This window comes from Aotus nancymaae, unplaced genomic scaffold (genome assembly GCF_030222135.1).
Source record: "Aotus nancymaae isolate 86718 unplaced genomic scaffold, 86718_ANA_hifiasm-v0.15.2.pri h1tg000021l, whole genome shotgun sequence".
Lineage (NCBI taxonomy): Eukaryota > Metazoa > Chordata > Mammalia > Primates > Aotidae > Aotus > Aotus nancymaae.
In genome coordinates this window covers 1,025,355-1,039,670 of record NW_026988433.1, presented here as the reverse complement: position 1 = coordinate 1,039,670, position 14,316 = coordinate 1,025,355, and the positions used below count along the sequence as shown (strand labels likewise).

General features: G+C 64.2%; 2 protein-coding genes across 2 annotated transcripts; one reads left to right on the top strand and one right to left on the bottom strand.

The window, feature by feature from the left end:
* Nucleotides 1–2,542: 2,542 nt before the first annotated feature.
* Nucleotides 2,543–8,138, bottom strand: DDX51 (DEAD-box helicase 51). The gene is made up of 14 exons (XM_064379472.1): nucleotides 7,539–8,138; nucleotides 6,620–6,770; nucleotides 6,193–6,338; nucleotides 5,867–5,938; nucleotides 5,598–5,704; nucleotides 5,249–5,357; nucleotides 5,025–5,170; nucleotides 4,599–4,788; nucleotides 4,394–4,509; nucleotides 4,199–4,315; nucleotides 4,026–4,127; nucleotides 3,801–3,864; nucleotides 3,577–3,711; nucleotides 2,543–3,299 (listed from the first exon to the last, which is right to left on the bottom strand). Exons 1-14 carry the CDS (start codon nucleotides 8,136–8,138, stop codon nucleotides 3,273–3,275), a joined length of 2,082 nt encoding a protein of 693 aa, XP_064235542.1. The 3' UTR covers nucleotides 2,543–3,272.
* Nucleotides 8,139–8,303: 165 nt separating this feature from the next.
* On the top strand, nucleotides 8,304–14,090 carry NOC4L (nucleolar complex associated 4 homolog). Its single transcript, XM_064379534.1, has 15 exons — nucleotides 8,304–8,448; nucleotides 8,699–8,819; nucleotides 9,361–9,467; nucleotides 10,461–10,568; nucleotides 10,806–10,955; nucleotides 11,049–11,148; nucleotides 11,241–11,275; nucleotides 11,785–11,835; nucleotides 11,915–12,026; nucleotides 12,472–12,532; nucleotides 12,859–12,969; nucleotides 13,075–13,235; nucleotides 13,334–13,416; nucleotides 13,661–13,774; nucleotides 13,937–14,090. The coding sequence occupies exons 1-15, from the start codon at nucleotides 8,332–8,334 to the stop codon at nucleotides 14,054–14,056; spliced, it is 1,551 nt and encodes a 516-aa protein (XP_064235604.1). The 5' UTR covers nucleotides 8,304–8,331; the 3' UTR covers nucleotides 14,057–14,090.
* The last annotated feature ends 226 nt before the right edge of the window (nucleotides 14,091–14,316 follow it).

The window sequence follows — 14,316 nt, the reverse complement described above, 5'->3', positions numbered from 1 at the left end:
CTGTTCTATGAGTCTTAGGGTCTGTTTCCACAGAGGGTTCCGGTTTCTGCATCTCCACCCATGCCTGTCTTCTTGGTCATCCCCGTGGGAGTGAGGTGGATCTCACTGTGGCTCTGAGCTGCATTTCCCTGATGAGTGACATGGAATGTGTTTCCCTGGCCGCTGGCCACTGTGCCTGGCTGTGCCCCTGAGTGGAGCCGGTCGGGCTGAGGCGGCGACGGTGGGGTGGGCTGTAGCTGAAACGCCATGGTGCACTCCTATTCTGGGCTTGTTCCAGTGTCTGCTCCAAGCCAGTGTCCATGGCCTTCAGAGGCTCATGCTTTGCTGTCACCAGCCGGGGCTGCTGTGCTGTGGGGTCTGCGGGAATCAGTTCTCATCGACTGTCTTGTTTGACCAAAAATCAGACTATGTCAGTGGCGGCTGTGGATCATAAGCAGCATTTTGATAATTCTGGGTATGCTGGTTTCTAATAAATGAGAGAAGACCGATGTTCTGGGAATTCGCTGATCCAGGCTCTGCAGAGGCAGCATCTCTCATTTTGCTAAGGCTGCTTCAAAGGTCCAGGCCACCCTCAGAAAATGACAGCAGTGTCAAATTCTTTGTCAAACACAGAACCATCTGTTCACGCCCTTTAACACACACAGGTTCAGCGCAGTCACTGGAGATGTGTCGGACCACAGTGGCCAGCAGCAAGGGCATGGGCTTCATGCAGGCACAGCGGTGGCCCCTGGCAGCTTGGCACAAGTGAACACAGCAGTGTGTTGCCATGGCTGGCTCGCCACAGATGCCTGCACTGGGGGCGTGGAACCATGGGTAGGCTCTGGGAGCCAGCAAGGCTGGGTCAGCAGCCAAAGCCCAGATGCTGGCCAGGCACGGTGGCGCACGCCTGTAATCTGAGCTGTTTGGGAGGCTGAGGCAGGTGGATCACCTGAGGTCAAAAGTTCGAGACCATCCTGGTCTACATGGTGAAACAGTCTCTACTAAAAATATAAGAATTAGCTGGGCATGGTGGTGGGTGCCTGTGATCCCAGCTACTTGGGAGGCTGAGGCAGGAGAATTGCTTGAACCTGGGACAGAGGTTGCAGTGAGCCGAGATCGCACCACTACACTCCAGCCTGGGCAATGGAGTGAGACTCTGTCTCAAAAAAAAAAAAAAGCCCAGCTGCAGCCCCCGACCCCGGAGGTTCTAGGCCCCCGGCAGGTCCAGCTGAGGCAGGGGCAGGCAGTCCGAAGAGCTCAGCAGGGCAACTTCCTTGATGTGCGTCCAACCAGCTTCGGGATTCAGCACACGGTCCACAGTGTGGAGGGCGCCCCGGTTCTCATCCCTTTTGCTGCCGGACGGAGGTGGGAAGTGCGGGCTGTTGCTCCTTAGTTTTTATACTGGAAGCTCCCAGGACTAGGACTGGCCTAGAAGCCTCCTGGTACTGGGGCACCAGTGGCTGCAGCAGCTTGCTGGAGAGACTGTGTCGCCGCAACTCAGGTGCTCCAGCTTCAGCCAGCATCTGGAGAAGCCTCACTGGACGACCACAGCCGGCCCCACACTCCCAACACCGAAGCATGCCTGGTGTGCAGACGCTGCGCTCATATCCCTACAAAGGGTGCGCGTGCCTGGGGTGCGGACGCCGCGCTCACATCCCTACGAAGGGTGCGCGTGCCTGGCGTGCGGACGCCGCGCTCACATCCCTACGAAGGGTGTGCGTGCCTGGGGTGCGGACGCCGCGCTCACATCCCTACGAAGGGTGCGTGTGCCTGGCGTGCGGACGCCGCGCTCACATCCCTACGAAGGGTGCGTGTGCCTGGCGTGCGGACGCCGCGCTCACATCCCTACGAAGGGTGCGCGTGCCTGGGGTGCGGACGCCGCGCTCCTATCCCTACGAAGGGTGCGCGTGCCTGGCGTGCGGACGCCGCGCTCACATCCCTACGAAGGGTGCGCGTGCCTGGCGTGCGGACGCCGCGCTCACATCCCTACGAAGGGTGCGCGTGCCTGGGGTGCGGACGCCGCGCTCACATCCCTACGAAGGGTGCGCGTGCCTGGCGTGCGGACGCCGCGCTCACATCCCTACGAAGGGTGCGCGTGCCTGGGGTGCGGACGCCGCGCTCACATCCCTACGAAGGGTGCGCGTGCCTGGCGTGCGGACGCCGCGCTCACATCCCTACGAAGGGTGCGCGTGCCTGGCGTGCGGACGCCGCGCTCACATCCCTACGAAGGGTGCGTGTGCCTGGCGTGCGGACGCCGCGCTCACATCCCTACGAAGGGTGCGTGTGCCTGGCGTGCGGACGCCGCGCTCACATCCCTACGAAGGGTGCGCGTGCCTGGCGTGCGGACGCCGCGCTCGTATCCCTGTGAAGGGTGCGCGTGTTGGTGTGAGGTTTCTCGCCTGAGTCCCCAGAGCGTCCATCCTGCTCGTGGACTTCAGGTCTCCCAGCCTGTGGCTGCGGGAGAAGCGAGTGGATCTCGCAGTGAGCCTCGGTCTCAAGAACGTTTTCACACCGTCACTCACTGACGCGGGAAATATCTCCAGGCGGAAAAACCACAGTTCACTCGTTTTTCTGAAGTTTAATATCACAGAAAACTTTCAAAACAAAGCCTCCTCATGGACAGTGGTCAGTGCTTCCAAGGCATGTTTCCCACCATGTTCGCAGTGAGAACGTTTCATGCTGAGTTCACACCTGGGTGGGGACTAGATGCCGACCACACCACTGACTTCTTTGGTCTGTGACAATGGAAGCATTTCACGGGCAACGTCCCCTTCCTGGGGTCTGCGTGACGGGCCTGGGGAAGCATTTACCAGCGTTTCTCAGCGTTTGGCCTGTGGGCTCTCACCCACATGTGAGCGAGGGACTCGAGTGACCTTTCCGAGGGAAGATGGTGGATACGCTGGTGTTGCTTTAAGAACTAGTTTTATCACTAGCTCAGGGTTAATCCCCCCAACTCTTAGCCACAATGACAGGAGCCACGGCCTCTGTTTCAGAGTGCTTTCCAGTTTTACAAGGCTCCACTCCCAGCGGCCATCCTGACCTGGGGCCAAAACTTCGGTGGCTTCTTGCTGTGAAAGTGACAGCCCCTAACGCCTCCGGTCTGAGCCGGTGCCTGAGCTCTGACGCCCAGCTGCCTGGCACAGAGGACACTCAGGAGGAAGGCCATGTCCACTGGCTGCTTCCTCAGGAGCCCAGGGGAGTCCTGTCTTCACACACAGCATCCGGTGGTCAGGACCACACTGGGAGAGGGTAAGGGCGGCGGGCGTTCGGCCCCTCGGCCTCCAAGACCCAGCCTAGGCCGCCTTCTGCTTCCGCTCTTCCTGTGGAGCAAAAGGGAGGCTCAGCATCCACACTCCTTCCCCTCATGCCTGCGGGGCGCTGAGGACAGGAAGCGCCTGGCCCTGGCCCCACCGGAAGCCCTCCCTGGGCTGCGTATCTCCACCACGCCCTCAGGCCAGAAGTTGGAGGACACCTTGTGTGACCCTCTGTTCCCTTCTTGCTTTCCTGTTTGTTCCTCCTTTCTCCACCTGTGGTGGCAACGTCCTCCCTGCAAACGCCCTCCCCAGAGGGTCTCGTGCTGGGCCCTGCGGCCCTTACCTTGACGGACTCCTCCAGCTGGGACAGGGCCTCCTCGTACCTGGGCACCAGCGGCTGCAGCAGCTTGCTGGATAGCTCATGCCGCTGCAACGCAGGTGCCCCAGCTTCAGCCAGCATCCGGAGGAATCTCCTCTCCTGGAAGGAAGCAAACAGGTGGAACGGGGTTCTTGGACCAGCCCCTCGTCACCCAGGCAGCAGAAACACCAAGACCCCCGCGGCCTCACCTGCACTTTCAGGAGCAGCGTGAAGGCCTGTCCGGTTTTCCCAGCTCGGGCCGTCCTCCCGACCCTGGAAGCAAACACGGCTGTCTCCAGATGGGCCTGGGCCTCCCAGGGTCTGACCAGCGATGGCCTCTCCCCACGCCAACTCCACCCCAAACCAGGCAGATGGTCCCACATACGATGCCCAGGAGGTCACGAAGCCCCAGGCCCCCCAGTCGCCACACTCACCGGTGCACATAGGTTCTCAGGTACTGGGGAGCATCGTAGTTCACCACCAGCTCCACGCCCTGCACGTCGATGCCCCGGGCAGTGGCGTCCGTGCTGATGAGCCTGCCGGGACACGAGCACTGTGGCCCCCTGCGCCCACCCCACAGAGGCCTTGCCCCTGCCCAGGGACTCACAGCTGGATCTTCCCCTGTTCAAACTGCTTCAGGATCGCCCTCCTCTGGCCAGGCCCGTAGCGCGAAGAGAATTCGGCTACATCCACACCCCCAAAAGCTTGCACCAGCAGGAAGAGCCTAGGCAGAAAAAAGGCTGGAGCCTAGGGGTGCTGGGACCAGGCTGCCTCTGCCGCCCCCAGCCCAGCGGGGCCTCACCTGTGGGAGTTCTCTCGGGAGTTAGTGAAGCAGAGAACCCTCGAGAAGCCCATCTCCAGTACCAGGTGCAGGACGACCAGCGGCTTAGAGCTGAGGCTGCAGGGCACGTAGTGGTGCTGCAGGGACAGCAGGGGGTGGGGGTTGGGGTGGGGGTTGGGGCCCAGGCTCCTAGCACAAACCTCTGCCCTGCCTGCATCCTACTCACTGTGAGCCCAACAGGGAAGGCATACTTCCCTGATTCCCTGTCCCCGTCTGTCTCTTCCAGGCCCCTATGTGCCAGCCCTGTGGAGAAAAGCCGGGGCTGGTGGAGGCCCAGCTGCTGCAGCTTTTCGGGATTCTGGGTCAGAGTAGCTGAGAAGAGCAGCTTCTGCAGGGGCATCTGGGGACAGCAGGTGCTGGAAGAGAAGGGGGTGTTGCTGGCACTCTGCCAGTGGCCGTCCCGAGACCCCCGGGAATGGGATTCCTCACGCCATGTGGACCAGGAGCAAAATGGGTCTGGCTCACATGACAGAACGACACGGTTCTGAGCACTGGAGCTCCAGCCAGCCTTGTCTCCAGGTGCGGAAAACGGAGAGCTGTGCGCAGAGGCCTCTGCTAGGGGGAGCCAGCACCTGGGCGTGCTGCCGAATACCTGGCGGCTGTCACAGCCTGGGCCTGCCTCCGCTGGAGCAGGGCACAGGGGTCTGCAGGGTCCTCACTCTGGAAGGCGGCCGCCACCACCCGTGGCAGCCAGGACTGATGCATGCTGTCGATCATCCGGTCTGCCTCGTCAATGATCTGCAGGGAGACAGGGAGCCTGGGACTGGGTGGCGTGGCCCTGACCTCAAAGCCCAGGCCCAGGGGCAGGGGACCTACCAGGAAGCGGAGCTGCTGGAGGCTGAATCCTGGGGTCTGGTCTATGTGATCCACCAGGCGGCCGGGAGTGGCTACCACAATGTCAGCCAAGCAGCGGTACCCGTCAGCTCTACAGAACGGAGAGTGACTTGAAAGAAGGCAGCTTCCTCCAGGGATCTGGACAGCAAGATGCAGCCTCGCCCACAGCCCTGACTCCACCCCACAGGGGAAGGGGCGGATGGCAGCTCCTCCTCCTCACAGGAGCAGATGGTTAAACATGGCAGTCCCTCCTCTGCTCCTGTGGTTCCTCAGGCCACATGCAGGGCTGAGCAGGGCCCCCCTGAAAAACCCACATCCTGACACAACCTACGTTTTCTGGACAAGGCTCTCCTGCTCCTTGGCCAGAGACTTCTGTCCTGTAACCAGGGAGACTCTCAGGGGTGTAGCATCTGTGTAGATGTTGAAGACTTTGCTCACCTGCAGGAGGAGTTTGTCACTGGCCTGGAAGTAGCTAGTGTCCCCCCACTGCAGCAAAAAGAACTCCAGATCTAGTCTGGGTCACCCAAGGGCCGATCCCTGTGCACTCAGCAGGGAAGCTGAGGCTGGTGGTGCCAAGCTCCAGGTCTAGGGTCCTTGTACCTGCTGGGCCAGCTCCTTGGTGGGCAGCACAACCAGCGCACGAACATGGCACACCACTCTTGACAGCAGGGCCTACGGGGGAGGGGGCGCCCATGTCAGCAAGGCTGTTCCCTGCCCTCTGCACACCTGCTGCAGAGGAAGGGGACCCCCACACAGAGCTGGGGGAAGGAACACCTGCATCAGCAAGGCTGTTCCCTGCCCACTGCACACCTGCTGCAGAGGAAGGGGACCCCCACACAGACCTGGGGGAAGGATCGCCTGCATCAGCAAGGCCGTTCCCTGCCCACTGCACACCTGCTGCAGAGGAAGGGGACCCCCACACAGACCTGCACCACAGGGATGACGAAGGCCAGCGTCTTCCCACTGCCTGTTGGAGCAGAAACACAGAGGTCGCTAGGCCGGTAGCTGCCTCTGCCCACCAGGAACCCGCAGGCTGCACTCTCCAGGAGAGCAGGAATCACAGCTGCCTGCACTGGACGAGGAAGGTGAGAAGCTGTGTTTGTGCCTGGGCCTGCCGCCTCCCTGCCTGTGGCCTCTGCTCTGGGTTGCTCTGTTGGAGGCTGGGAACCACTCCCTGGAGGCTGGCACCAGGACCCCGAGCAGCACCAGCCTCAGGAGACCCCAGTGGGAACCGTGAGCTTGAGGGTGCTGAGACCACACTTGGCACCGCCGTGGCCTGAGCCGTAGCCACGCAGCCTCTTGTGTGAGTGCCCAGGGAGGTGCCCCTCATTTGCCTGGCTGGGGCTGGGGCACCTGGAAAGTAGGACGAGATGCCGTGTGCGCGCAGCTGCTTCTGCAGGTCAGGGTGGACCTCAGGGATGTCCTCAATAGGAATCAGGTCTTCGGTCACGTTCTTTCTGACACAGCTGGGCTCAGCCAGCCACTTAGGCAGGAAAGGCTGGACCTGTCACCAAAAGCAAAGAGACTAGGTGAGTGTTTTGCAGGTTCTCAGGTGAAGCCCAGGGCAGAAGAGGCTGTGGGAGGGAGGCCAGGGAAGCGTCCTCTCGAGTCTCCAGCTCCTCAGCCCCGAGAGATGCTTTCCATGCAGCCTTCAGAGAAATTAAACAGCAATAGCAGATGCCACCCCCTGAACACACTCAGCCAGTAGCCTCCTATCAACCCACGGTGGCACCCACCTGCCCGCACCCAGGAGACCCTGTGACCTGGCGCTCACCTGCCCCAGCCACGCCAGTGTCCCTGCCTCAAGGCCTCTGCCTGGCACCCCCAAACCCCAACCTTGACGTGGCTTCAAATTTTTGCTTCCAGGTCAAAGAGAACCTCTTCGACCCTCCCTAAAGTGCCCAAGCACTCTGCCAAACCTCTTGTTTTCTTCACCTGCCTCCCAGGTATCTCTACCTAAAGCCACCTGCGCTAAACTAAGCAAAAACAGCTGCCAGGGGTTTGTGGAACAGCCTCTGACTTGCTCCTGAGGCGGTGAGCGCACAGCAGGAGACCCCGCAGGTTCGCGAAAGCACACACCCTACAGGAAAGCTGGCGGGCGCCGCGGGAGGACAGAGCAACCGCGGAAGCGGGAGCTGCGTACGTGCAGACTCCAGACCCCTAGGGGAAGAAACTGCAGGCTCGGCAGCGAGGCAACACTTGCTCAACGAAGCCTCCCTGGGCGGCCGCCTCCACTCCCAGGCCGACCACCGTCCCGGCCGCCGCCGCTCACCTTCGGCGCCTTCCTCCTCCCGAATCCACCGAGCACCAGGCCGGGAGCCAGGGGTCCGGCCGCCTCCTCCGGGACCCGTCCGTCTGGAGCCGCCTTGGCGCAGGCGCCGCGCTCCCCCGGCGCCTCCTCGCCGCTCCCTGCGCCGCGCTCCCCCGGCGCCTCCTCGCCGCTCCCTGCGCCGCGCTCCCCCGGCGCCTCCTCGCTGCTTTCGGCCTGGCAGACACCTGCTGGGCAGCGCGTCAACATCGGGTCGCTGGCGCCTCGGAGGGAGCCCGCTCGCCCCGCGCGCCGCGGCCCACCTGCGCCCGCGTCCTCGCCGTCCGCCTTCCGCCGCTTTCCCCGACGCGTCTCCGGGCTCTCCGGCTCCGCGCCGTTCACCACCCGCCGCCGCCGCCGCCGGGGCCGCCGTCGCTTCCTGCCTGCCGGCTCGGTCGGCGCAGCCGCCTCGGTCGGCGCGGGCTCCCGCTGCCGCTGCCGCTCGCTGGCTCGGATCTGCAGCCGCTCGAGCAGCGTGCGGGCCCGACCGTGCGCCCCAACCTCCGACCCCGCATCTGCCGCCGTCTCGGGTCCCGGGTACCGCGCGATGTAGAACAGCGCCATGGCCAGCCGCACGCCTGGGACTCGGGCTCGGCGCGCGGTGATGACGTCGGCGGCACGCCTGGGACTCGGGCTCGGCGCGCAAAGGTGGGGTTTGGGTGTGGCGCATGGAGATGACGTCGGACTCTACGCGCGGCGGCGACGCCACGGGAGCGCCCGCGGCTCGGCATCCACGTTTTTCTGTGTTGGGGGCGTCATGGAGCGGGAGTCGGGCGCCGCGGGCGCTCGCCGGGCGCTGGGCCGCCGCCTGGAGGCGGTGCTGGCGAGCCGCAGTGAGGCCAACGCCGTTTTCGACATCCTGGCGGTGCTGCAGGTGGGTCCGGCGGCGTCGCAGGGCTGGGGTCGTAGCCCCGGAGGGGGACTTGAATGGGGGGCTGCGGCGGTAGGGCCCTGGGAGGTTCAGAGACGGCGTTGGCGGGTCAGGGTGGGAGGCGCGTGGGTCACGGGCCGGGGATGACGGGGCTGGCGTCCCGAGGGGAAGGGGAGCAGGAGTGGGGGGCGGCCTAGGCGGGGGCGAAGGTGACAGTTCCCGGCTGGGCACCCTGCCGCCGCCTTTCCTGCAGTCTGAGGACCAGGAGGAGATCCAGGAAGCAGTCCGCACGTGCAGCCGTCTTTTTGGGGCGTTGCTGGAGCGGGGAGAGCTGTTTGTGGGCCAGCTGCCCTCTGAGGAGATGGTCATGACAGGTAACCACTGGAGGGCCCCAGGGCTGCTCCTCCTCTTCGTCTGGGTCGGAGGGAGGCTTTATCACCGTGGCATGAGCGTCCCCGATCCTAGCACAGGCCGTGCAGGCCGGGGGGAGGACACACCAGACCCACCGCGGAGGATGGGCAGTGCCGCTGGGGAGGGGCGACATGGGTGCTCTGCAGCTGGGCTTACACGAATGCGTGTGTTTTATATCCCTTGTCATTTGATGTTGATTGATGCTGATACTGTCACTTAAAATCGGAGATTTAGGTTCCCATCCTGGGGACATCAGGTCTTAGAGTAAAGTGGGGGTGGGGATCCTGTCCCTGGCAGCTTGGCTGGAGCAGTCCCTGGGTAGGAGCTGCTCTTCCTGTTTGCAGGGCTCAGGGCATGTGCTGGTCCCAGCACAGGTCTAGGGGCCATAGTGACCTGTGGAGGGTGAGCAGAAGACAGTGGGAGGGTGGGGTCAGGCCTGGGACCTTGGGCTGGGCCCGGGCTGGCATATGTGGGCCTCATGGGGTCTGACCACCCTGTCTGCAGGGTCCAAGGGAGCCATGCGCAAGTACAGGGTGTGGATGAGACACCGCTATCACAGCTGCCGCAGTCGCCTTGGGGAGCTCCTGGGGCACCCCTCCTTTCAGGTCAAGGTGGGTCTTTGGGATCATTGGGCTGGCCTCATCCTCGTCCATTCCTTGCACCCCCCGCCCAGGCTATCCACAGAGCAGAGGTCTGGGGCTCCCACAGTTGTCCAGGGAAAGCTGCTTCCTACCTTTGACCAGTGTTCTGGTGGGCAGCCTCGTGTCACCCGGTTCATGGGAGTGTCACCTTGTGGGCGTTCAGTCCGGTTCAGAAGCATGGCTGTCAAGTCCCATGCTGAATATTGAAGGGGAAGAGTCAGAGCCTGTCTTCGCCTCCAGTGGTATCGACGGGGATCTGTGTGTTTGCATAGAACACACGCGCCAAACCTCATGCCAGTCCAGGCCGCAGATGTGTTTGCTTAGCCCACTGTGGTCTGCAGCCACGGGAATGAGTTACGAGCTTTCTTAAAAGCCGTACTGAGAAATAACTCATGCGCAGTTAGCACGTTACTACGTTCGCAGAGGCGTGCACTGGTCGCCGCTGTCCAGAATGTTGTCATTGCCCCAAAGGAAATCCTGTACAAATTATCACTCCCATGTCCCACGCATTCCTCACCCAGCCCTGGGCAACCACTAATCTACTTTCTGCATCAGTGGGTTTGCTTCCTCTACATGCTCCTCATGAGGGGGTCACAGGATGTGTGGCTCCTTCTCGACACCATGCTGGTGTCACACGCCTGTTTTCACAGCGGTTCCCGAGGGTTATGGTGGTATTGCCATGACACAGGTGACCAGAGAGCAGTCCAGTGGCTCATAAAGCAGACCTGGCCTATGTGCCCTTCCCTGGCCAGACTCTGTCTTTCACTCAGGATCTTGTCATCCCCACGTCATGGGTGGGATGTGGAAGCCTAGAGTGGCATCTGGCGGTGTGTGGAGCAAGAGAAGGCCGGTCCCCTGTTTCTCAGGGCTGGGCCTGGGTGTGAGGGCCTCCCTGACTGGGCTGAGCTCTGGGCCATCCGTGGGTGACGGCATTATAGCCCCTCTGCACTGCCCCCTTCCCAGGAGCTGGCCCTGGGCACACTCATGAAGTTCGTGCAGCTGGAAGGAGCGCACCCACTGGAGAAGCCCAAGTGGGAAGGCAACTACCTGTTCCCCCAAGACCTCTTCAAGGTGAGGGCCTTGCGGGACTCCCAGAGGACCTGGCTGGCCCGAGCCCAGGATGGCCCTGTTGTGGGGGCGGGGCCCACTGCGCTGAGCTGGGACCCTCCTGCGGCTCCTGTGCATGGGGGTGCCTCTCCTGGCCCACCTAGCCAGGAGTCTGGGCGGGGGGCTCGGCGGGGCGGGGCCACCTGCTTGGCCCATGCTGGCCTGTGCTAGGCCAGGCTCTTCACTGCTCCTTACCTCCAGCTGGTGGTGGGAGGCCTGCTGTCTCCTGAGGAGGACCAAAGCCTGCTCCTGTCCCAGTTCCGGGAGTACCTCGACCATGATGACATCCGCTACCACGCCATGCGGGCAGCCGTGGACACTGTGGCCCGGGTCACCGGTCAGCACCCCGAGGTGAGCGGCCAGGTCCTGTAGCCAGCGTCATGCTGGTGCCTTGAGGAGGCAGGGACCAGGGTGGCATCCAGACACTGAGTCCCGGCTCTGCAGGTGCCCCCCGCCTTCTGGAACAACGCCTTCACGCTGCTGTCCTCCGTGAGCCTGCCCCGCCGGGAGCCCACCGCCTCCAGCTTCTATGTGAAGCGTGCGGGTGAGTGTCCCGAGGGCTGGGGCGGACACGGCTGGGCCTTCGTCTGCCTCCCCTGCGGGTCAGGTGACGCCTTGCTCTCGCTTTCCCTGCAGAGCTGTCGGACACCTGGAAGGTCGCTCACCTGAAGGTCAGTTGCCTCTGGAGGGCCAGGTAACCTCCAGAGGTTTGGGGGTGCGTGTGGGGCATGGGTGTGGCCCCGAGGAGGCCCACTGCCAACTTCTTCACCTGAGAAAACCCCCAGGGCACAGGTGGCAGCTCGCACGGCCGCCGGCTCACTCACAAAGAAGCGTGGGAGGGGCCTCCCTCAGGTCAGAGCCCGTCACCTCTCGGGGTCTGGAGCCTCTGGTGCCACTTGTGGCCCCTGCGGGCTGTGTGGCTGCAGCCCCCCTCTTGGCCCTCGTCTTCCAAGGCCGCTTTCCTAGCTGTTCTGAGACCCCAATCTCAAGGGCCAGGCGCTCGTGACTTGCACCTGAAGATGAGAGCTTCTGAGCCCGCGACAGGAAGGGGAAGGCGGGGTCAGAGAAGGGGATCGGGCCTGTGCTGGATCTCAGGGCTGGGCTCTGGGGGACTCTGGCAGCTGCTTGGGCCCCGGGTCAGCGGTAGAGGGTGGTGAGTGAGGCCTGGACCCCGTTGCAGGAGCACAGGAAGGCTTTCCAGGCCATGTGGCTCAACTTCCTCAAGCACAAGGTAGGCCGGGTGGTGGGCGGGGCGGTGCCCGCTCTTCCCAAGCGGGGAGCCTCACCCTGACCTGCCTGCCCTTGCCCAGCTGCCCCTCAGCCTCTACAAGAAGGTGCTGGTGATCGTGCATGATGCCATCCTGCCGCAGCTGGCACAGCCCACGCTCATGATTGACTTCCTCACCCGCGCCTGCGACCTGGGTGAGTGCGGGCGCCTCGCTCACACACAGGGAACAGCGCCTCCCCACGCCCCGCTCTCCCCCCCGCAACGCCTCCCACCCCCGCAACGCCATCCCCCCCCGCTCTCCCCCCGCAACGCCACCCCCGCAACGCCATCCCCCCCCCGCCCTCCCCCCGCAACACCTCCCCCACCGCTCTCCCACCCCCGCAACGCCATCCCCCCCCCCCCGCTCTCCCACCCCCGCAGCGCCTCCCCCCCACTCCTACCTCCGTAGCACCTCTTCCCTGATCCTAACCTAACCCTAACCCTAACCCACGGTGCCTCTACCCCCCACTCCCCCACCTGGCATGTGGTCTCCAACTTCCGGCCCACAGGGCAGTTGGAGGGGACAGACTTACACCCAGTGTGGGCAGGGGGTGGGATGAAAGCGAGGTCGCTGCGGCTCCAGCCTGTGTCTGTCTGCAGGAGGTGCTCTCAGCCTCTTGGCCTTGAACGGGCTGTTCATCCTGATTCACAAGCACAACCTGTGAGTGTCGCGGGGGTGCAGGTCTTCCCAATCCGCCAGCCCCGCTCCCCCGTCCCCTTCCCACCTGGCCCTGGCCCCAGCCCCGCTCCCCCTGTCCCCTTCCCACCCGGCCCCGGCCCCAGCCCCGCTCCTCAGTCCCTTTCCCACCCAGCCCCAGACCCGCTCCTCTGTTCCCTTCCCACCCAGCCCTGGCAGGGTCCTTGCTCTCCTCACAGGCCATGGCGTTGGACCCCTGGGCAGGGGGAGGGGGTGCCGAGGGAGACCCTGGCCCCGGAGGCCGCAGTTCCAGGCCCGCTCCATTCACTGCTCGTTTCCCCGGCCTGCAGGGAGTACCCTGACTTCTACCGGAAGCTCTATGGCCTCCTGGACCCTTCCGTCTTTCACGTCAAGTACCGAGCCCGCTTCTTCCACCTGGCTGACCTCTTCCTGTCGTCTTCGTGAGTCCTGGGGCGCCTGGCCCTGCCTGGCTCCGTGTGGCTACAGCTGGGAGGGTGGTGGGGGCTCGCAGTCCCAGCCCTGCCTCACCACCACTGCCCTGCCAGCCACCTCCCCGCCTACCTGGTGGCTGCCTTCGCCAAGCGCCTGGCCCGCCTGGCCCTGACGGCTCCCCCCGAGGCCCTGCTCATGGTCCTGCCCTTCATCTGTAACCTGCTGCGCCGGCACCCCGCCTGCCGCGTCCTGGTGCACCGCCCGCACGGGCCTGGTGAGTTGGGGCTCTCGGAGGCTGGGTCGGAGCGGGGGTGGGGGTGCTGGCGTCCCGGGGAGGTGGATGGCAGACGAGGGCCAGAATCTCATTCCTAGAGTTGGACGCTGACCCCTACGATCCAGGAGAGGAGGACCCGGCCCAGAGCCGGGCCCTGGAGAGCTCCCTGTGGGAGCTTCAGGTGAGGGCACTGCTGCCATGCTCTCGGGCCCTCAGAAAGCCCAGCTCCCCTCCCCATGCCACTTCCCGCATAGCCTCACGCCGTGTCCCCCCGCACGGTCCCCGGGATTTGGGGGCGCATGGTGCTTGGCCTGCCCCATGGCTCTGCCCCCCTACCCACTCTGATTGGCAGCACAGGAGACCGTGGCTGGGGGCACAGGGCGGGGGCCCGGGGAAGCTGTTCCTTGACGGCCTTGCTGCCCCAGGCCCTCCAACGCCACTACCACCCTGAGGTGTCCAAAGCCGCCAGCGTCATCAACCAGGCCTTGTCCATGCCCGAGGTCAGCATCGTGCCGCTGCTGGAGCTCACGGCCTATGAGGTGCGGGGCCGGGGTGGGAGGGGCCGGGGCCGGGGTGGGAGGGGCCGGGGCCGGAGTGGGAGGGGCCGGGGCCGGGGTGGGAGGGGCCGGGGCCGGGGTGGGAGGGGCCGGGGCCGGGGTGGGAGGGGCCGTGCCGAGACTGAGAGCCACCGTCCTTTGCAGATCTTTGAGCGGGACCTCAAGAAGAAAGGGCCGGAGCCGGTGCCCCTGGAGTTTCTCCCAGCCCAGGGGCTGCTGGGACGGCCAGGCGATGTCTGTGCCCAGCACTTCACGCTCAGCTGACCCCGCCCACCTGTGAATAAATGGTTTTACAGGAGCGAGGCTCGGAGTGTGGGCCGGGTGGCTCGACGCCTCTGCGGGGCTGAGGGCCTCACATCTGCCTGGGCCCACCTGGCACACGGCACGTTGGGTCCCTGCCTCCCCCACGGCCTGGGGGGTGACGGTGGGGAACCTGAGGTGTGGTATTTCCCAGGGGCTCTGGGCCACCAGTGTCACAGGTCAGCGGCCTGCCCCCTACCCTGGGCCCTAGTGATCTCCCTGGT